Here is a 20,969-nt window from a genome sequence, read left to right on the forward strand (position 1 = left end):
TACATGTACAGTCATGTAATGACAGATCTACATGTACTACTTTTTTCCCACAAATTTAAGCGTGTATATTAAACAACAGAAGTATGATTAAGGACAGTTTAAAAGTTAATGCTTCTATTGGTCACACCTCTAGATCTGAGATGACGTGAAGCAGGCCAACTATAGAAAACTGAACACAGTAGAATCTACCAATAGAAACATTACTTAAAGTTATGCTCTGTTTTGTTGTTTACCGTATATCTTCTAATTTATCGGACAGCAAAAAATAATTATTTTGGAAATTGTCCGGGTATAATTGGTACAGCATGCGAAGTGTCCGGAATAATTAGAACAAGCAAGCAGCTGCATGAGAGCTAGCTAAGTTTAATAGACCAGTGTGCGACTGAATAGTTGCACTAGCTATCTAAAACTAGCTACTCAAAGCTATCTAACTGCAGCACTCTAAGTCTTGTCTTACTTGCCGTCTGTGAATGGTGAATGTAACTCAACTGTATTGTCCGGATATTTAGAACAAATGTAATAGCACTGGAGTGTCCGTTGTATTAGAACAACGAAAATTGCCCAAAAGAGTGTCCGGGTAATTAGAAGTGTCCGATAAATTAGAAGATATACGGTAATACAGTGAAAGTAAAAGTTGCTATAGTCTATAACTAAGCATTTGCGCATGCGTTATAGTATAACGCATGCGCAAATGCTTTGAGCATGCGCGTCACCAGTAGAGTTGAGCCCCATAAAAGCTTAGATCTGTCCTGTTACAGTACCTCTTCAGCATAAAGAAGATCTTCCAGGCCTATTTTCCACAAGCAACTGGCTATAAAGGCCTACCACGTCATTGGACTATCGAGACACACTTGCAGGCCTAGTATTGTGTACTGAGTAAAACTGGAAAAGTTTGCTGAGCATCATCTAGGTGAGGCAATATTCTGTATAACAAATACTCTAAATGCTTTGTGTGTGCTACTAACTAGTGGTATAGTAATGCATTATAACCTCACCTACGGGCTACAGCTAACTATAAAAAATGCTTGACAATGTGCATACAAAGCCGTATCTTGCTCCTGATTTCGTCGTCCAAGATGTTAGCTGCTGTACATTCTTTAATCGTATGATGTGCTATTAGTGGCTGGCTGGAGAGTGCACAGCAATTAATCCCACATCACATCCGGTCCAGTAATTGCACGTCGTCATTGACAACGTATTGTTTTCGAATAACGGCTCGGCTGAAAATGTTAATAAAAACTGCAGAGAACTTCATCATACACGATTAGAAATCGTGCAATACGGGATTAATAGTACGAGTAACAACCAATGGCAAAGATACTAATTGCACGAGGCGTACTTAACCATACTATTAATTATACATAGTTCATGCTTTCTAATTATGGTCTCACACAAAATTAATAATAATCATTTTAAGAGTGCATTATACGATTATCAAAACATGTTGGAAGTGTATAATAGCTTATGGGAAATCCTCCAGGTATTATAAGCATTACTGCATGATTATTATGCAAGCCAGTCCTAAGTGCATAATAATTTTGGATTCACCTATAATCACAGTGTGGTAACTGTGGCATGTATGTGGGAAGTACTAAGTATACTCTATGCATGCCATACTAAATCTGGGAAGTTTATTTTGCTGTGTGAGGTCCATTCATTAATTGATTTTCTATGGACGTTTAGGAAAAGAATGGCTGACCACTCAGCATTATCACCTGGTCTTAATCAAAAGAAAGCATTGAAAATAGCCATACCATTACCTGGGATGGTGGAGGAAAATGTTGGAACACCATTTACTGAAATAGATCAAACAAGGACAAGGGGGGCTGACCAAACTCCTCCAAAGTTGCCCCCTCGAACCACTCCCAACAATGACAGACCAGATAATAGTTTCTTGAGGCCGAAGCGCTCTCAGTCTCAAAGCCACTCGCTTATTCCTTTCTCAAGGGGATTCTCTGATCAGTTTCCACTGCATGTTAAGGTCACACAAGGTCACTATGGAACCAACCACATGGAAACACTATCTGGGCAGGAAGAATTGATTATTCTGTACGAAAAACGACAAGAGGTATTGCACGTCAGATCGAAAATAGGAAAAACCTATTCTATTCCATTTGGATCATCTATTCCCATCAGCATTCTCCATAATCCAAATGACAACGAGGCTGAAGCTGTAAAAGGCATAGCATACGAATCACTGTCAGACCTCAAAAAAGACCAGCTTCCGAAAGTGATATCTTGCAATAGTGCTGACAAACAATCTCCTGTCACACAAAATGAGATCCTTCTTGTAAAAAGGCTTGATACCAAGAATAAAAAACTTTGTGTTCACAGTATTCTGAAAACCGAGGACTCCGCTACTGAAAAAGAATTGGACCTAAATTGTAAAGCCACATTCACAACGAAACCAGATGCAGTTGCTCTCTATCTTTCCGACATTGTCAAGTACTGCAATGAGAATTCAACAACAAAAATGAGAGCTCTTCTTGACCTTGATAAGCTATCTTCAAGTAATGCCAACACGATTAAGCACATGGATCGCAGCTTGATGGAGCCAGTCGACATGGAGAGAAAAACTGAAGATTCTCTTGTTGTAGTGCGAGCCGAACCTGGTGGTGATTACGATAACTGCCAGCTATTTGAAATTCCTTTAGAGGAAAATTTGCCAATTGAAGTCGAAATTCTTAGAGTTCCTCAAGATCCTCTTTACAGCTCACTAGATCCTCCAGATTATCGGTCGAAGTTCAATCCAAAAAAGCTAAAAGTTTGGGCTATTAGTAGATGTGAGGCAAGTCAGAGTATCCAACAAATTTTCTATTCTTCTCTTCGTTCTGGTCATGAAATGGATGGAATTGACTTACCACAAAGGAGATATGAAGAAGTAAAAGCACCAGACCACCAGCACAATGTTGTCCAACCAATGAAAGTGTCTGTTCCAGTCATTCCCAGCACTGGAGAAGCAGTTGAAGAAGCACCCCAACTACCGCCAAAGCCTAAACCAGCTAGTGCTGCATTAGCTTCCTTGACACAACTTTCTCCCGATTTGATAATGAAACAATTCCAAGAAATGCTGCAAAAAGCTGTAAAGAAAGAAGTTGGCGGGCAACTTGCAACTGAGCGGATGTTAAGTATAAGCAGCGATCCCGAGTCATGTGACAGTAAGTTTTAGTAGCCAGATTATTTACCTATAGCATGCACCATTAATAATTGAGCAGTTGTTATAATCCTATTATAATTATTATACACATGCAGTCCTGACGTCTCCCAATGTGATCCACCAGCAAACCCAAGCCCAGAAGCTCACTCCAGATGACCTCTATCAGGTAATCACAGAGCTGATAGATTGTGAAGGGCTGTGGTATTGCTTGGGCATCTACTTGGGAGTACCAAAGCCGAAAATTGACGAGATCTCCACCATACACTCTTACGATCCTAAAAGGAGTCTGATTGAAGTTGTATCCTACTGGCTGAATAATTCACTCGATGCTTCTTGGCTGTCTATTGTCAAAGCTCTCATTCAATCTGAGAAGAGAAACAAGGCTCGTGAAATTGCAGAAAAATTTGGTACGTAATAACAGGAGTGCATGAATGATTATAGTAAAATAATAATGAAGTTTTAATTATTTATATTATATAATTATTATTATAATTATTATAGATGCAGAGATACCAAGTGTAGACATTCAAGATACTGTTCCACTTGAACTTCAGGTATAGGTATTTGTAATTATATAGTGTCTTACAAGAAAAGTTACACATCAAATTGTATCATTAATAAAATAATTATAGGATGATCTTTCTCATGACGAAAAAATACAACTCAAGAAACTGAGTAAAGGAATAGAGCAGAAATCAGAAGAACTGCAAGATGTGAAAAGAAACACACAAAAAAACAAGGAGAAACTAGATCGTCTAGGCCAGGAGTTAGCTGAAGTGAAACGAAAGTTAAGATTTAATGAGGAATATGCTCTTGTTCTTGCAAATGGAAGCCAAATCAATGCCCTGAAAATAAAAGAGCTTCGAAAAAGCGATGCAATGACTGAGCAAGCAGAGTCCATGGCTGTCAGGGACAAGCAGTCATACGAACGAAGGTAACTGTTGCATTGCATGATTGATAATTATTACATTGCATTTTTGTGCATCAATGCAGGATAAGAAATGCTCAATCAGAAACAACCAGGCTGCAACAGCAGCTGCTTGGAATTGATCGTGAGCATAAAAATGTTTTCAGTCAGCAACATGTCTTGCATGAGAAAGACAGTACCTTGCATCAAGAGCTGTTGATAATGGAGGAGGATCTAAACCGACTAGTACTCGGAGGCCATGATCCAATTGACAGGAACGAGGAATCAGAGGAGACTTTGGTATAATTATGTGCAATGCCATGCTACTGTGACAGTTATTACATGTGTATCATGATGTGTATAATTATACTGTATATATAGCGTGAAATTTTCAAGGCACTACATTTCGTGGAATGGCCTCTAAAAGCATGTCGTTAAAAAAGTTCGCGCTATTTGCATGGTTAAGTATGGACCTCAATTTTCATGGAGGATTGTCACCAAAAATTAAGCCCCTCAAAAATTTTGCCTATACGATATAACATTTTATGACTTAATTTTCTGGCCTCCTGCCCCCGGAATAAAATGTGCTGTTAAAATTTCCTGTAAGCACTTTTTCTTAATTATAGGAGTCACCGGAGTACTACAATATTATTCTTAAAAATGGAATGATGGAGCAGAAAATGCATCAAAAAGAAATAACGCAGCTCCAAGAAGAGTTGAAAATTAAAGAAGACCAACTTATTTCATTAAAAGAAAAACTAAGCATGACACAACAAAATCTAGCCAAGGTGGAAGAAAAGCTTTCATCCAAGTATGATTATGCCACCGTGATGGATACCTTAGTTACAGATGAGAATCTCAAAACAAGCCTTGAAGCCGACAAAGTCGACTATCACTTGCAAATTGCCAATGTGCATTTCTCAAGGAGAGAAGTAAAATCAAAGCTCAGCCTTAAAGAAATTAAAATGCAAAAAAGCAAGAAGCTAAATCGAATAGCTCAAAATAAGGCGCACATGACCTCTGGAGGCAACTCTGGGTCCCAAGAAGATGTATTCTTATCAACACCTTCAACACCTTGTGAAGAAATCGAAGCACTTGACTATGACACTGCAAAGCCTCATGCCATTAAGACAACCACAACTAGACAAGAAGCTTCACTTGCAGCGAACAGGCCGAAAGCCAATTCCAAGCCCTCGACTAAGGCTAAGCTCAAACCTAATTCCCAATCTCTTTATGGACGCCCACCTACTAAACCAGTCGCCTCTCGTAGCAGAGCAGCTACTGACACTAAACCTCGAGAAGCAAGCAACCGAAAACCACCCCGAAACGTGGATGGTGAATTCAGAGCAAGATTAGGAGCAACTGCAAAAAGTGAGAGACCAAAAAACTAGCGTATATATACCACTGCGTTTATAGTGAAGTAGTTAGTTATTTGGCACTGGTTTCTCCTGTTACATAGATAGAAAATTTATCAAACTCCACATAGAACATGATTTAAAAAAGTAATTATAGAGTAGTGTGCATACATGTGTTATTTCTAAACAGTATAAGTTGTTGTATAGCTCATGAGTCTATTGTTTTTATCAATTTAGATTTTCCATTGATGTTTGTATCAGTTGGGTAGAGGAACAACCTGCAGTGCAGAGTAAAGTGTCAAACAAAAATAAATGCATATACTAGTATGCAGCTTTGTGGCCTCGCCTTGTCTCCACACCTACACTATATATACTTCCTGCCAATAATAATATTAAGGACTGTGATATAGCTACAGCTTACGTCAGGTGGGGCAACGGGTACATCCAAGTGCTGGTTCTGTTTGACCGTGGAGAACTTGGTGTAGTAGCCGATGAGCTGCTGTAGTGATGGGAACCACTTCCGGCTCTGCCCTGAGGCGTTGTATTTCCCGTTCTTGTGATGGATCATGTAGTTAAAGGCTCTCTTCTCCTTGTCGAGGAAGGTGAGGACAAAGCTGCCAGGTGTACTCTCACTGATGCGGACCAGATAGGCTCCAGGTCTACCGACAGCGTGTAGCCGTTTAGAGGCCAGGTCACGGTCAATCTTGCCATGGAACCAACTGTGGATGTGTGCATGTGGAATTTATGAAGTTATGTGATTCAACACACTCTTTATAGGACTAAATTTTTAAGGGTTTTTTTTAAACACACAACATGTTCCAATGGCCACTTACACAGCAGGGGGAGGAGTGGAAAGTTCCAACTCCAGTTCTTCATCAGAGAAACTTTCATAGTCAATGGACATCCTCTCTGGAAACAGGAAAACGAGGGATAATTATACATCACACCAAAAATGCTAACACTAGCTACACAGCTAGTGCATGTGTTACTATAAGAGTGGAGTAACCAATTTCAAACGTTTGCAACAAACAACGGTAATAAGGGGACATGTACTTGTTAACTCCCCAGCCATCAACACAGCTGTTTGCAATAAGTGTGTGGGGGGGTAACAAACAGCTAGCATTACATGTTAGCTCATCTCGGTTTAAGTGGGAGGGATAACAAATTAGGAGATTGTTTTGAGTGGGAGGCATTACGTACGCAGGTCATTATCAGGGACTTTCCCAGTAGTACAACTGGAGTCAGCACACCATGCATACTACAACATTCCTATAGAAACGCCCCTGTTCGTGGAGGGATTAGCTTACAACTTCATACAGAACAGCACTTACTTGAACTTTCGTCGTCAATTGACGGTTCTCGGGCAATCACAGCTGCTCCGTTCTGGGTGCTCCCATTACTGTGAGGTTTCCGTGGCGAAGCACATCCATCTCTTGTCCCATCGATAATTCGATACAGCTGTTTGTTCTCGGCTCGTAAATTTTCCAACTGATTACGAAGACCTTCCATCTCTTCTTTAGCCGCCTGCAACTCCTGAGAAAGCCGGTCCACTTCTGAAGGACAGACTGTCTCAGACTGTAGACTCTCGAGATATTTTGGTGTTTCTTTGATCTCTGCAATTTCTCGACAAAAATTTGCCGAAGTGGGTCGGTCTTTATCTTTGTTCCTGAGACACGGTAGCGCGAGTGGGAGGAGGGGGTGGTTTGGGGGTATCGTGGAGATGTGTAGTCGACGACGCTCAATTTCGTCTTCCCCTCGATTGACGCTTTCTTTCGGGTTCGGAAACTCCCTCGTCAGAATCTGCACAATAATCACTCCTAATGAAAAAATGTCCAACTTCTTTGTGTACTTAGGAGGGTTTCTAAATGCTTCTGGTGGCATGTACGCTGGACACCCGGGGCACATTGTCATTCGCTTGAGACCAGGGTTGCTCTCCATTTGTGAGTCGACAATTTTGAGCATTCCAAAGTCAGTAACTTTAGCATACTTTCCAGCAACAATAAGAACGTTGTTCCCAGTGAGGTCGCGATGGATGATTTCATTGGAGTGCAGATAGGCGAGGGCTAGAGCAATGTTGTGTGTGATGTTGGTCTGTACGTGGAGGGAAATGGATTTTTTGGAAGCTTCGAGAAATCGTGTCAAACTTTCATCGATGAGCTCCATTAATAGCACAGGCTGTCCAGATTCGGGATGAATATAAGTGGATAGGTACTGTACAATGCAGGGATGCTTGACTATACTCAGCAGTTGACATTCTTGCTCGAATTTCCTAACTGTGGCAGAATTGGGACCCGTTGTACTGTATCGGAAGAGAATTGGGTGCAGTAGTTTTGCAGCACAAGGAAGATCTCCGTACTTGGCTTTGCATACTTTTCCATATGCTCCGGCACCCAATTCCTGATCTTCAAAGAGAGTCACATTGTTGATGTGCACTTCCCTGAGTAGTGCACTTGTAGGTCGTAACAACTCTGTCATCTTCCTAAAGAAGGAACAGAGTATACATACATGCAGTATTAATTGATACTAGGTAATGTTAACTTGGCACTGAATTAAATGCATGCAGACAATTCCAGCTACAATTAACTCACCTGTATATAGTAGTATACCAACTGCTTCAAAAAAGTATGAGCTATATGAGTACACCTAGCTCTATATAGTGCAAATTGAATATAATATAGCTCGTGCTATTATTAGCCTCAAGAAGTTCAATACTCTGTTAGTTTTGACAGTACCTGGGAATGGTATGTTTTATATTATCTCCCTCTGCACATTCTTTCCTCAAAGGATACCAGCTGCACTCTATATATGGCGTGAGCACTTAGGGTATCCATTACATTTGCACATACGCCATTAACCGAACATGCTCTTATAAATACATTCCATTTAATTACTAGCAGTCAAGGTTCAATCACTTCGTCTCAATAGCAGTGCCGGCATTCAATACGGGTCTACCCTAATATACATGTAGTCTCGTGGGACCAAGGAAACACAAGCAAGCAGCTGTGTGTACAGTACACATAGGACACTGATACAGACACAACATAAACAAAATAATGACAATGCAAATGACAGATGTTAAATGCAGGGTGTTGTGTAATTATTATGTGTAGGAGATATCCTATAGTTTTATATAGCTATATCCAACCGTATGCTGTATAGTCTACCTCTAAATTTAACTGAGGTATACTAGCTATGCCCTCTAGATAATATTTAGTGAATATTTAGTGGACTTCAGAGCCTCTTATAATTATATGCTTTTGATTATAGTAACAATGATTATAGTAGATACATGCTGTAGACACAAACGGTGATACACTATAGCAGGACAGTACTGACAAGCGTTATAAGCTACAGAATTACAAAAGCAGAGATCAAAGTGCATGTCCAATCTCCCGGAATGAAAGCAACATAGTTTATTCATGCTTATTGACCGGTGACAATGGAACACGCAAGCTACATAGCTTCAGGCTAATTGACCCTGTGACTCCATTGATGTCAGTATAACTTACGTACATGACTGACATACGTAGCTTCAGGCTAACTGACCCTGTGATGTTGTCAGTACAATTGGTACATGTAAGTACATGACTTACCGTACGGGTAGAAAATTTCGAGGGTGTAAATTTTCGTGCAATTCAATATTTGGAAAATTTCGCGGGTAGTAAATTTCGTGGAGTTAGGGTGTGTCACTATCTCGCATGCGTAAACAAAGCCTTTCGCGGGTTTTAATTTTCGTGTTCTGCAGCCACCCACGAAAAACGCGAAATTAAAAACACCTCGAAATTTTCTACCCGTACGGTAAGTAGCTTCAGGCTAAATGACCCTGTGATGTCGTCAGTACAACTGGTACGTACATGACTTAAGTAGCTTCAGGCTAACTGACCCTGTAACCATACAATTGATGTCAGTAAAACTGGTACGCACATGACATACATCGCTTCAGGCTAAATGATCCCTTTAATATCATTTAACACTGGTATTGTGCAACACAACTATAACTCACAATCTTCCATTGAAAATAACAAGTATGGGAAAAGGTTTACTCCTGTGAGAAATAAAAAAAATACACAAATTAACTTGAGCTCTAATTTATAAGAGTCTAACGTAGATGGATTGAGATAGTTCATTCAATGGCTGAGGAATCTTCTTCCCTTTTCTCTTCGTCTCCCTAGCAACCGTCTTCCGGCTCTGGTTCGCATTCGCTGGAGGAACCCATGTCTTCTCTTGCGTTTCAAGTTGCTGGGTTGGTATTCCATTCCATACCGGACACCCCGAACCGGGACACACAACTGGGTGGGTGGTCTTAACCTGCATTGTAGTGAGATTACTGTGAATACTAAGAACAATAACATATCGTATAAACTCTATTTAAGGCGCCACATAAAAATATTTTCGCTGGTATAGGTGGCCGAGGCTGTATTCAGAGGTGGAAAATTAGTTTTGAGGCTGGATGGCATGTCTTTAGAGGGCCGCCTTCTAATTGGAGATTAAAAAAACTAATACGGCTACCATTACCAGCGTAAATATTTTTATGTGGCGCCTTAATTAATTAAATAGACGGTAAATGGTTCTTTCTAGACTAATAACGTGCCCTGCTTACTGTGGATTGCTGAACAAAGAAGGGAAAGGTAACTGCCCACTTCTGTGAAGGCACTTGGCCACTGAGGAAGGAGGAGTCCTCCAAAGAGAGCTCAATAAACTAAAGAACATCTTCTTGACTAACTGTGTGTCCACATGGATAAATTCAGTGGCTAAAGGGTAAAAACTCCACATGGTCACGGTTATTACTTCGAATATAAGTCGCGGGTTGTGAGTTGGAGAAGGGGAGAAGAGAAGATGTCTCTACTTCAGGTTGGACTAGCTTGCTCATTATTGCGAGAGAGCTTTGGTGAGCTGGTGGAGAAGGTAGGTACCTACTTGCTGCATAATGGAGGGGTCTCTCTGACTGATATCATTGGAGGAACAGGCATTACACAGAACCAAGTAAACTTATATTCTATATTTTTCGTTCATTGATTAAACATATTTTTTGCAGGTTAAGAAATCGTTATGCGTTCTTATCCAACATCAGCTGGTGACGTTTAAGGCTCACTCAAAAGGGAGTCATATGATCTATCACATGACGATTGCTAGCGTTCTCCTGATGGTTCGCTACCCTCGATGTATCCACACTGGAAAAGTGTTGTTTGGAGATTCTGGCGAACTGATTATTGAGGATTTGTTGCAGCAGGGACAGTCCCTTATGAGTCAAGTGAGTGTCCTTATATACACAAATGCATTTGATCACGTAAGTGCTTTCCCCTTTATATTCTGATGCGTCCACGCCTTAAAATTTTAAAGTCCAAGTCAATATTTAGCAGTTAACCGAAACCTGAGTTCCCTCTCCCACTATGTTCTCCACTATCTCCCTTCTCATTTATAACCAAACTCTTCCTTTAGTGCATACAGAGAGTGTCTGAGAGACTGGAGGAGAGTCTGACCAACTCTGGCCACGAGGTGTCTAGTGTGGGCAAGATCGTGAAGCAGCAATTCATTGCTCTAGTTGAGGGCCAGTTTGTGCAGCGAGTGAGCCCTTGTAATTCTGAGGTGGATGTGGCTCAGAACGGAGCACAGGAAACGGGCGGGATCAAGACTACGACCTCGGAGAATAAGTTTGTACTGCCTTCGAATATTGAAGGTACGCCTGTCTTAATTAATACACACTTAATACACCCACCCACACCACCACTCACACAGCCATACGCTATGTTGAGGGCCGCAAGAGAGGGAGAGAGGAAGATGACGCTGAGGAGGAACCAAAGGCAAAGAAGATGAAACGGTATTATTAACTAGAGTTTCGGTTCGTCTTAAAATTACTTTTTTAGGTCTGAAGAAGAAAGTAAAGAAGAGGAGGTGAGTGTACAGTAAACTGTTGCCATTGTAACTAAGTATAGCGTGAAATTTTCAAGGCACTTAAATTTTGTGGAATGGCCTCTCAAGCATAATTTCGTTGGTTGACTGCTTTACCAGAAGCACTCCCAGGCCACGCCTTTAATCTTTGATGTTATAGCAGATATTGAACAATCTAAAGAACAATTCGTGTAGGATTGCTAACCCACGAAAACAGTAAAAATTAAGCCCCTAGAAAATGTTGCGCTATACGGTAATTCTTAGTACTAGTATAGCTTACCGGCAGTTTTGCACTGATGAAGCTAGTTATGTAAACATAAATGCATGCACATGTCGAACATTCCAACAAAACTGTTTACTTAAGTTGTGCCTGTTTTTTCTTCTTATTACAGCCTGATGCAGGTATTGTTTGGCATCTCAATTTTGACCGATTTCATCAGTACTTCCGTGATCAGGTGAGCTCAAAGTAGTAGCGTTGTATATATATCGAATGTCATGTGACATCAAAGTAGTGGCGTTGTGTTGTATATAATATCAAATGTCATGTGACCTCTCATGCACAGGCCATCATACAAGCCGTGGGTGAACGAGTGGACAGCACTGCTGCGTGTATCATGAGGACAGTATTGAACATTGTCAGCGCAGACACGCCCACCTTGCTCAGTCAAGCAAACAGTACAGAGGTGAGAATGTCCATTACTTGAATTCATAAGTTCCTTTGAACTCCTACGTGTTGTGGGTCAGAATGCCCCATTATGAAGTTTGAATTTCTTCATGGATTGCTATGTTATGGTCAGAATATCCATTACTTAGAGTACACAGTTCTATGCACTGGATGTTTCCAGTTCAAGACTTAATTATGACTAAATAGGCGCAGTAATTTTATGCACTGGATGTTTCCAGTTCATGACTAAATATAATTAATTATGACTAATAGGCGTGACTAATTAGTCCTTGTCTTGACGTATTTGCTGCAGGTCTATGCACATCAGGTGAGTGAGAGAATGCCACCCAAGCCCAAACTGAGCAGAGAGGAAGTGGAGCAGTACCTTAAGGTGCTCGCCGAGGACGAGGTGAGACCCACCCACACACGCATCACACATATCACACAACGCCCACACACACAGACGAGGCTACTCAGCCTGAGCAGTATTGGAGGTGGAGGAGAGTACAGAGTCGGTAAGGGGAAGATTCAGATACAAGTACACTCTTAAATTACTAAGTTTACCAATAATTGGTTGTACTATAGTCAATTTCAAACTGTTTTCAACTACTGTTATATACTGATTGAACTCCACTTGGAAGTAAGCTCCATCAGAGTTCCAATCTTTATATAGCAGTAGTTAAAAACGGTTTTCCTCTCTATACGTACATGTACCCAGCAAATGCTCACACTAGCTGACAATTAACTCCCCTCTGCCTAGATTACAAGCGAGCGAGTGAGCTTCTCTGTCAGGCCACCATTGAAGCGATAGTAAGGGAGAGGTTCGGAGCAAAGGCCCATCGAATCTTTCGTCTCCTGATTACAAAGAAGATGCTGGAGCAGCTGCAAGTGGCAGAGATGGCCATGTTGCCTAGCAAAGAAGCCAAGGAGATTCTGTACACACTACTTGCCGAGAGCTTTGTCAGTTTGCAGGTAAAAGACCCGTCGTACTGTTTTATTAGTATGAATTTTATGAGAAATGTTTGATTTAGTGTACCGTATAGCGGGTAATTTTCGTGGGGTAAAATATTTGTTATTTTCGTGGGCAGGCTGACCTCCACGACATTTTATCGTAGGCGTGGCCTATCTGAACGTAGGAATGCCGTGCAGCCACGAGACTAAATGAAATTTTTACTCACGAAAACCACCTTTTCTCGAATTTTTTATCCCACGAAACTTACCCGCTATACGGTACTGTTAAATTTTCGTCTATTTTTCTAACTCTTTAATTTTTTTATTATACAGGAAGTACCTCGCACACCGGACTATGCTCCATCCAGAACGTTCTACCTGTTCACTGTTCATCTGAACAAAGTGGCCAGACTGCTCCTGGAGCGCTGCTATCAGACCATCAACAACCTGTGCTTGAAGCGAACCTCCGAGTGTAACGACAACAAGTGAGTACAAACCTCACTCAGTGGGTGCATATCTCTGTCATGTTGATGAAGTTTGTCCAGAGCTTATGCACGTGTATGATTAGATGGCATTGTACAGTGTGTTTGGTATGGATGTGTCTACATGCATGAGGTATTGTACGGTGTGGGTACAACATACTGTACCAAACGTACCCAAGCATCTTTGAATAGCCATAACAACTTGACTTCTGATGACCCAATTTTATAGGGAGAGTGTTAATTATGCTTAGCACACCAGTTTTTGCACACTTTTGACTGCGTTTAATTTAGAATAGTACACCCTAAGTCTTACCTCTCTGTATGTGATGACATCACTTCCTTTCCCCTCAGGCGACTATTGGACAAGTATGAGGTGTACGAGCGTCAGAGTGAGGCGGTGGGGAGCAGTGGAGACGAACTGGAGGAGCTGCTCACACCAGACGAGAAGAAGAGGGCGGAGTCAGTTAGGAGGAGCCTCAACAAGTGAGTAGCTGCGTGCTTGTCAACCCCTTCATGTATTTAGCTCTTCCTAGTGTGCATTATGAATACAGTGTACAGTCTCGTACGTGCAGTACATACCTTAATTAAGCATACATGTACAGTTGTACATAGCTTGCCCTAGTGTGTACAGATGCATACAGTGTACGTTACATACTTAATTAAGCATACACGTATATCTGGTAAATATGGCCATAGCTGTTTGTACTTATTTACCCACCCCCTCTCCCCTGCAGGCTTGAGCACGCTGAGCTACAGGTGGACGAGTCAGTCTTCATCATCACTAACTATCTAGCTACTCACACAAACTTGTAACTTTATCTATAATTATTTGGTCAGCTTTCTTTCATGATGTCATTTTTGTGGATTGAGTGTTTTTCTCTCAATGTTTAATGATACCGTTCTGTATCAGAGTAATTCAAGTGCACAGTATAATGAATATTAGACACGATAATTCCTCATTACACAGTAACTAAACTGTAACACAACTTTCCTTCACAAGTATAAATGTTAGTATAATTTTACAACAGGTAATAAACAGTACAACGACTGCACAACTATAAACTAATTACGAGACAATCCCATACATTGAACTTTGTCTTTAGCGCTTGTCTGAACAGACTGCCTCCAATCTTCTAGCTCTTTCTTTAGTGCCTCGAAAATGTCGGGATTCTTTGCCGATATGTCCGTAGTCTCTCCTTTATCATTCAGCAGATCATACAGCTGTGCCGATTTCACCTTTCCCATGTCATACTCGGCAAATATCTTGTACTGATTGTTACTAATGACAGCATGATAAGACCCTTCAAAATTGTCATGAATGTTGAATGCCCACTTGATGGAATCGTTTCTGACCTTTGATTCTCCTTTCAACAACGGAACTATTGACTCACCATCGATTGGCCTATCGGTAGGTGGCTCCACCCCCACGATATCGCAGAGTGTTGGCAACAAATCACTAGAAATAACGGGAAAATCGGACACTATGTTTTTTTTAATCATTGCCGGCCATTCAATTAAACCAGGCACGCGAATGCCACCTTCGTACAATTCTGTTTTCCATCCTCTCAATCCGTTAGTGCGACCAGGTGATGACTTGAGGGGCCCATTATCACTTGTGAACCATAACATAGTATTGTTAGTGACGTTAAACTTCTCTAAGACTGTTTTCACTCGACCAATAGCATCGTCCATGGCCGTTATGCTACCATAGTAATCGATCTCGTTTTGAGTGTAGTTCTTGCCCATGTAGCGTTCTATATAGCCTAACGAGGCTATGTAACGAATGTGAACTGCATGGAACGGTAAATAGATGAAAAACGGCTTCTTTTCGGATATAGTTTTGTTGAGAAATTCAGTGAATAAATCCACAATAAAGTGAGAATCATCTCCTTGCACTGGGTAAGATAAAGTTTCTAGTCCAACATTAGGGTCGTGTATGGTGTAGTAGTTATAACAAGGTGGTGGTGTGGTGTAATGCCCTAGGGCACAAAGACGATCCGTATCATTGTAGCAAGCACAGTTGAGGTTATAGTTTTGAGCAGATCGCTCCGTGACAAGCCACTCGTTGAAACCATGCATACCAGGATGAGACACGTTCCATTTTTTGTTGCCTCCAGGCACTGCTTTTACATCCCCCAAGTGCCATTTGCCGAAGATAGCTGACTGATAACCGAGTGGCTTCAGTAATTCGGGAATCGTTATCTCCGTTGGAGGAAGGGGCATTTTCTCTGGTACTGCAAAGTCGTCTTTGTTGCTGCCAGCATTAGCTGACCAGATGCAGTATCTGTTGTGATTGCGTCCAGTGAGCACTGTGCCTCGTGTGGGGGAGCAGACTGGTCCTCCACTGTAATAGCGGGTGAGGTGGAGGGTGTGAGGACTAGCCGCCATTGCATCAAGGTTGGGAGTCTCCGCAGGGCCATTGTTGTAGCCTACGTCGCCATAGCCATAGTCGTCAGCCATCATAAAGACCACATTGGGCATGTCTACATCATTTGAACCTGTGAAGATGCATCATACAAGAATGAGGTGCACTGTATTAAGCTCAATTCATAGTTTAGTAAAAAGTATCAGAAAATGTTATCTATCTAGACCCTACCTTTTGGTTTACCCTTATTTTCTGTCACTGAAGGTCTCACACCCAACAGCAAAATGACTACTACCACTATCACAGCTGCTTGCATTGTCTTGTTTTGCTAGCACACACTGTTAATGTTCAGTACAGTGTTGTTTTCTAGCATGAGCCCCACCCCTTTTCACAGCAGCTATCAACTAGGATAAGCTGAGCTATACGACCCATACCATACTCCAAGTTGTGTATATACACAAAAAGTTAAACTGGAGATGGCTGTGCCCAAGCTAGTCATTATCCTATGTGGCAAAAGGAAGAGTGGGAAGGACTATGTGGCTGCCAGACTAAAGGAAATGTGAGTACCACCTTCAGTAGCTAGTCTATAAAGCTCATTTTGCTGTGTCCTCTGGCTGCAGACTAGCTCTAGGAGACTCTCTCAGTGTGTTGAGGCTTTCTAAACCACTCAAGGAACAGTTTGCAAAGGTATATCAAATTTTAAATTCCAGTATGCACTGAAATCTATGTGCATATACGTATGCATGTGCAGGGGGGGGTCTTGTAACTCCCACACATATATTTATTACACTGTGGGGGGTGGGGGGACTTGTAAATCCCATGTATTTATTAACAAGCTGCCATAATTATAATTATAACAGGACCATGGACTTGACCTGGAGAAGCTAATGGATTCAAGCTCGTACAAAGAGAAATATCGACAGGACATGATCACATGGAGCGAGATGATACGCGACAAAGACCCGGCCTATTTTTGTTGTCTAGCAACTGAAGGAGCTGATAAACCTGTTTGGCTGGTTTGTGATGCTCGTCGGCCGTCTGATATGAGTTACTTCAAGAGCAAGTACAACGGACGGACACTGTGTGTGAGGGTGGTGGCCAGTGAGGATGTGAGAGTTGTGAGGGGGTGGGCGTTCACGGCGGGAGTTGATGATGCCCCCTCGGAATGTGCCCTAGACAACTACCAAGTGGACATGACTATCGTTAACGACGATGGAGACGATTTAAGTCAACAGTTGGAAGCCATCAGAACTAAAGTTAAACGAACAACAACGTAGTAGCTGCATGACTGTACAGTGTGTGTTTATGTCTTCCAATTTCACCTTTTTTACTATAGCTAGTATTAGTTAGCATTAATGTTTATGAGTGTCATATAAAAATAACAATTTTTAGTACATGTACAAGAATTATTTGAAGTGCCTCAGAGAAAGTATTCTCACATTAGCAACATACAACAGACATAATTATACACAAGAAAATGACATGAAATGCAGTACTAATGTGTATCATTATGATGGTCACATTCTGTCTGGTTATAGTCCATGAGCTGTGCTATGGAGTCTAGTTCATTGCTGGCTGCCTTAAAGTTGGATCGACCGGGCATGTTCAAAGTGGAAATCTCCTGGTGCAGTGTGGATAGATTGAATGAACACCTTCGCAACGCCTTCGAGAGACTCCTCTGTACACACCTACAAGGAGTCAGAAATAGTCATGTATAAGAGTATGGGACTAGAATGCAAACCAATTTGTGTGTATATTATAATTATTATAAGTGTACGTATTATGAGATGAGCTTATTACACACTGTGTATTAGAAGGTCAATAAAATTAATGTAAAGTAGATGGAAAGCTGAGGTATCAGTGGATGATAGACTTACACCATGCCCAGCCATTCTCTGCACTGGCCGTCTACGAGAGCAAATACAGTGCCCTCTCTCTCCTGTGTATGTGTGTGTGGGTGTGTGTGTGTGTGTGTGTGTGTGGGGGGGTTAGATACAGCAGCACACTTAGTTACCTTGCTACTGGTTAGTATAAGATACAATGTACTGGTACGACAATGTACTAGTACAATAGCCAAGATTGTACACTCTTGACAATACTCACCTTAGGATCATACTGAATCAAGTGAGCTTTGCAGATTTGGAAGAATATAGGATAGTATATTGGGCTGAGGTTTGTGTGCATGAGGTATGGGGACATGACAGCATATCTCTCCTCCGTACCCCCGCTCACTAGCAGCTGTCCTGTTCCCCCGTCCACTTGTCCCCCAGTGACATACGTTAGAAGGTGTGTGAGGGCCAAGTGGTCACTCAATCCAAGGTCTAGATCCACCGCCCATAGTTCCTGACCAGCCTACAGTCAGTAAAGCACAATACATGAAAGCTGAGGACTTGTAAATACAATGTAGTGCACATGGACAAATACAGTGAATAATGTGATCCGAACCTGCCATACATTTCAATCATTATTATGACATTTTGATACTAGGACGTATGTACATGTACAACTGCACTCACTGTTTCTGGGCTAATAAAAGTAAGAAAGTCGATAGTGAAATGACCAGTCACGCCCCTCGATTTAACCTCTGACCCCACACTAAGAGCAGCATTCACCAGCACTCCAGGGGGTACTGAGCACTGCGGTAGGGACGACCCCCACACCATGTAAGGGGAAGACAGGATCTGGACAGGAAAGCAAATAATCGTAATCATAAATCAATTAGGAAACCACCAAAGCTCCCTATATGTAATGAAATTAAAAATTAACAGGCTCTCAGAAGAAGTGGAAAAAAAACACACAGTAGAGTTGTATATTGACACTGTGCATGTGCAGTACACAGTATATGCATGTACCTGGTCTCTCATGGCGGCGATACTGACAACTCCAGTCGGCTCAATGAGGAGGTCCACTGACAGTGAGGTCACACTCTCAGAGGGGGGAGTCCCTTCAATTAGTCCGCCCTCGCTAACAAACACTTTAAGAAAATCACTCCACGATGGAAAAAGCTTTGAGTCCAGTGGATGGGCATGGCTTGCGATAATGGAGGGTAGCTCAACAGACACTAGCTTGAGTGCTTTCTCCTGCGCCCATTTCTTGGACCATTTCTTCCCATAGCGTTGAGCCTCCCTCACCAGCCAGGAGTGACAGGATAATTGGAGCGGCACGTCACAGTACGCTACAGTGTAGTACAAATACAGTGTTTGAAGATAGTACTTATAAGACTCACAAACGTGTGTACTAAACTACTCATTCAGTGCTATGATTTTATGTACAGAATAGGGGAAAAAAACAAGTGCTTTAGCTGCTGGCCTGAGGAATATTTTATGTTCATGTGGTCTTTGAATACAACACATGGCTGTACTGTACATGTACACTGTTACAATAATTATGCTCTACATTATTTTAAATCCACCTATTCAACCCCAAAAAACCTTGATTATAGCAACAGTAATAATTCACATCCAATTCACCGAATCCTTTTGCTCTGACATGGTCTGGTAGTTTGAACAGCCATCTCTCAGTGGTGGGGTGATTGACCACCAGATGAGCCAATCGCTCCACCAACTGCTCTGTACTGAATATGTCTCCTTCGCTGGGGGGAGTGGCCACTCCTGCGTCCTTGAAGATACGCTTGAAGCCTGGCCTCGAGGAGTAGAGTTGAGTGATCTCGTGATCAGGGCCCAGTATGGGGAGATCTACAGTGCGTGTGTGTGGGGGGGGGGGTCAAGTAATAACTTAGAGAGCATAATGTACAAAGCATATAATGTTGTGCATGTACCAGTAGCACAACAGAGCATCTGAAATCCATCTACTGAACAAACACATAATTATGACTAATAGCTAGTTAGAATAAGTATACATACAATACTGACAGTAATTTAGCTCACTGAGTTTGTCTGCCAGGCTGATATCATCCCTTGACACCACACCCGGGACAATGTACGCCTCCTTCCCCTTGAGGAGGTTTCGTACTCTAGTGAGCGCTTTGGGGCTGTACAGCAAGTATGCTGCTAGCGATAGATTGTGATGACCAAATTTATCAGTATTTTCTGGTGTGATGATGTGCACTCTGTCTTTGACATTTTGACCTTCTATTGAGAGGAGCTGAACATAAAAGTCCAGTACTGCTTGGTCCACTGGGATCGGGGATATGTATATGACCTCCACTAAGGGGTTACGAAGATCACACAATCTGGCCATCTGTAAAGCCTGGCTTGCTATGAAATTGGGTAGCCCTGCTCTTACTGGCTGGGAGTAACCTGTGTGCGTGTGGTGGGGAGTTGCCGGGTTGAATGTACACTGTTTGACATAATGATATAATTGAAATATACCGGTAGATTTATAGTCTTGTGTGTTTGTGTGATTGATCTCACCGAGTGATGGAAGGTGTAGTACAGTCCTCCGCAGTTCCTTAAGCTCCTCCCATCTCCTCCGCAGACCAGTCGCCCTCTGATGGTGTCTGATCAGTTGCTGGGCTCTCAATGCTTTCAGCTGATCACGAATTTTGTATGCCTTCACAAAGAGTAGCCATGAGAGACTGACCACACCGGCCGCCCATTTTTTCCTCCGATATTCAAGGTACTGACGTCTCTTTAAAAGCATCCGATAGGTCGATTGAATCTTGGCAGCAGCTGCATGGATCCCACGGTGACCTTTGTACCTTCGGCCCTGGGAGAGTGCAAATCAAAGGTGCAACATTAGCTATCTTTCTGAAGTGGTTTGATACATTTACTATGTGCATTAGAAAATTCAGTACATTTGCAAACTTTAAAGAGGGCACTGACTTACTGGTATACTGATAGTGTTCTGGACCTCCTCTTTATTGATCAGACTCCGGAGGATGTCTTGACGTGATGGCCGCAGTCCCAGCTCACAGTCTAACGCCATCCTAGACACTCTGTGCATAATGACATAATAAGTCACATATATGTAGGTGAGTCATAATAACACTAGCCGCATTTACACAAGGCCAGGTCGGAATCTGGATTAAACCTATTTGCGTAGTACTATAGTAAACAGGGCTACTGTACAGTTTTTGCAAATGCTTTGGTATTTAAAACTAACATGTCTCCATCCAGAATGGCCATGGGTATAGCATAATTCCGACAAAGCTCCTCCACACAGTTGAGAGCAGTCTTTATACTGGAGCAGACAACACGGTATTATAGTGACATCATGCACAACTGTTCAAACAATTCA

General features: G+C 41.9%; 6 protein-coding genes across 7 annotated transcripts in view; 3 read left to right on the forward strand and 3 right to left on the reverse strand.

Annotated features, from left to right (window-relative positions):
- Window positions 1–711: 711 nt before the first annotated feature.
- Window positions 712–5,668, forward strand: LOC135338121 (uncharacterized). The gene is made up of 7 exons (XM_064534141.1): window positions 712–910; window positions 1,684–3,158; window positions 3,253–3,564; window positions 3,659–3,711; window positions 3,790–4,091; window positions 4,151–4,364; window positions 4,691–5,668. Exons 2-7 carry the CDS (start codon window positions 1,691–1,693, stop codon window positions 5,453–5,455), a joined length of 3,114 nt encoding a protein of 1,037 aa, XP_064390211.1. The 5' UTR covers window positions 712–910; window positions 1,684–1,690; the 3' UTR covers window positions 5,456–5,668.
- LOC135338123 (mitogen-activated protein kinase pmk-1-like) lies at window positions 5,542–8,185 on the reverse strand. Its single transcript, XM_064534144.1, has 5 exons — window positions 8,008–8,185; window positions 6,751–7,898; window positions 6,253–6,328; window positions 5,841–6,138; window positions 5,542–5,697 (listed from the first exon to the last, which is right to left on the reverse strand). Exons 2-5 carry the CDS (start codon window positions 7,892–7,894, stop codon window positions 5,677–5,679), a joined length of 1,539 nt encoding a protein of 512 aa, XP_064390214.1. The 5' UTR covers window positions 7,895–7,898; window positions 8,008–8,185; the 3' UTR covers window positions 5,542–5,676.
- A 2,006-nt stretch (window positions 8,186–10,191) lies between these two features.
- On the forward strand, window positions 10,192–14,325 carry LOC135338122 (DNA-directed RNA polymerase III subunit RPC3-like). Of its 2 annotated transcripts, XM_064534143.1 has the most exons (13): window positions 10,193–10,402; window positions 10,455–10,670; window positions 10,859–11,096; window positions 11,156–11,237; window positions 11,284–11,311; window positions 11,701–11,763; window positions 11,872–11,991; window positions 12,286–12,381; window positions 12,436–12,487; window positions 12,733–12,944; window positions 13,257–13,408; window positions 13,757–13,888; window positions 14,140–14,325. In XM_064534143.1, the coding sequence occupies exons 1-13, from the start codon at window positions 10,256–10,258 to the stop codon at window positions 14,216–14,218; spliced, it is 1,617 nt and encodes a 538-aa protein (XP_064390213.1). In that variant the 5' UTR covers window positions 10,193–10,255; the 3' UTR covers window positions 14,219–14,325. The 2 variants fall into 2 exon arrangements, with proteins under 2 accessions (XP_064390212.1, XP_064390213.1); XM_064534142.1 differs by having other exon boundaries at window positions 10,192–10,402; window positions 12,286–12,487.
- LOC135338124 (steryl-sulfatase-like) lies at window positions 14,321–16,142 on the reverse strand. Its single transcript, XM_064534146.1, has 2 exons — window positions 16,002–16,142; window positions 14,321–15,903 (listed from the first exon to the last, which is right to left on the reverse strand). Exons 1-2 carry the CDS (start codon window positions 16,084–16,086, stop codon window positions 14,468–14,470), a joined length of 1,521 nt encoding a protein of 506 aa, XP_064390216.1. The 5' UTR covers window positions 16,087–16,142; the 3' UTR covers window positions 14,321–14,467.
- Window positions 16,143–16,201: 59 nt separating this feature from the next.
- On the forward strand, window positions 16,202–17,176 carry LOC135338125 (phosphomevalonate kinase-like). Its single transcript, XM_064534147.1, has 3 exons — window positions 16,202–16,329; window positions 16,391–16,457; window positions 16,631–17,176. The coding sequence occupies exons 1-3, from the start codon at window positions 16,247–16,249 to the stop codon at window positions 17,045–17,047; spliced, it is 567 nt and encodes a 188-aa protein (XP_064390217.1). The 5' UTR covers window positions 16,202–16,246; the 3' UTR covers window positions 17,048–17,176.
- LOC135338120 (IQ domain-containing protein H-like) overlaps window positions 17,139–20,969 on the reverse strand; it is a 5,713-nt gene continuing 1,882 nt past the window's right edge. The window contains exons 10-19 of the mRNA XM_064534140.1: window positions 20,835–20,912; window positions 20,559–20,667; window positions 20,144–20,438; window positions 19,658–20,029; window positions 19,241–19,465; window positions 18,623–18,945; window positions 18,287–18,451; window positions 17,874–18,122; window positions 17,648–17,709; window positions 17,139–17,458 (exon numbers count right to left, since the gene is read on the reverse strand). Of these exons, the coding sequence (XP_064390210.1) occupies window positions 17,266–17,458; window positions 17,648–17,709; window positions 17,874–18,122; window positions 18,287–18,451; window positions 18,623–18,945; window positions 19,241–19,465; window positions 19,658–20,029; window positions 20,144–20,438; window positions 20,559–20,667; window positions 20,835–20,912 (2,071 nt within the window). The 3' untranslated portion in view covers window positions 17,139–17,265. The remainder of the gene's footprint in view (window positions 17,459–17,647; window positions 17,710–17,873; window positions 18,123–18,286; window positions 18,452–18,622; window positions 18,946–19,240; window positions 19,466–19,657; window positions 20,030–20,143; window positions 20,439–20,558; window positions 20,668–20,834; window positions 20,913–20,969) is intronic.

Source organism: Halichondria panicea, chromosome 7 (genome assembly GCF_963675165.1).
Source record: "Halichondria panicea chromosome 7, odHalPani1.1, whole genome shotgun sequence".
NCBI lineage: Eukaryota > Metazoa > Porifera > Demospongiae > Suberitida > Halichondriidae > Halichondria > Halichondria panicea.

Excerpts from the sequence above, each read along its gene's own strand:
- LOC135338122 (XM_064534142.1), top strand. The coding sequence starts at position 10,256 with ATGTCTCTACTTCAGGTTGGACTAGCTTGCTCATTATTGCGAGAGAGC. Across the intron at positions 10,403-10,454 it reads CAGGCATTACACAGAACCAA|GTTAAGAAATCGTTATGCGT; the intron begins GTAAACTTATAT and ends TATTTTTTGCAG. Across the intron at positions 10,671-10,858 it reads GACAGTCCCTTATGAGTCAA|TGCATACAGAGAGTGTCTGA; the intron begins GTGAGTGTCCTT and ends CTCTTCCTTTAG.
- LOC135338125 (XM_064534147.1), top strand. The coding sequence starts at position 16,247 with ATGGCTGTGCCCAAGCTAGTCATTATCCTATGTGGCAAAAGGAAGAGT. Across the intron at positions 16,330-16,390 it reads GCTGCCAGACTAAAGGAAAT|ACTAGCTCTAGGAGACTCTC; the intron begins GTGAGTACCACC and ends CTCTGGCTGCAG. Across the intron at positions 16,458-16,630 it reads TCAAGGAACAGTTTGCAAAG|GACCATGGACTTGACCTGGA; the intron begins GTATATCAAATT and ends TAATTATAACAG.
- LOC135338123 (XM_064534144.1), bottom strand. The coding sequence starts at position 7,894 with ATGACAGAGTTGTTACGACCTACAAGTGCACTACTCAGGGAAGTGCAC. Across the intron at positions 6,329-6,750 it reads AATTGACGACGAAAGTTCAA|AGAGGATGTCCATTGACTAT; the intron begins GTAAGTGCTGTT and ends TCCTGTTTCCAG. Across the intron at positions 5,698-5,840 it reads TACCCGTTGCCCCACCTGAC|GTTGTTCCTCTACCCAACTG; the intron begins GTAAGCTGTAGC and ends TCTGCACTGCAG.
- LOC135338124 (XM_064534146.1), bottom strand. The coding sequence starts at position 16,086 with ATGCAAGCAGCTGTGATAGTGGTAGTAGTCATTTTGCTGTTGGGTGTG. Across the intron at positions 15,904-16,001 it reads AAATAAGGGTAAACCAAAAG|GTTCAAATGATGTAGACATG; the intron begins GTAGGGTCTAGA and ends GCATCTTCACAG.
- LOC135338121 (XM_064534141.1), top strand. The coding sequence starts at position 1,691 with ATGGCTGACCACTCAGCATTATCACCTGGTCTTAATCAAAAGAAAGCA. Across the intron at positions 3,159-3,252 it reads CGATCCCGAGTCATGTGACA|TCCTGACGTCTCCCAATGTG; the intron begins GTAAGTTTTAGT and ends ATACACATGCAG. Across the intron at positions 4,365-4,690 it reads AGGAATCAGAGGAGACTTTG|GAGTCACCGGAGTACTACAA; the intron begins GTATAATTATGT and ends TCTTAATTATAG.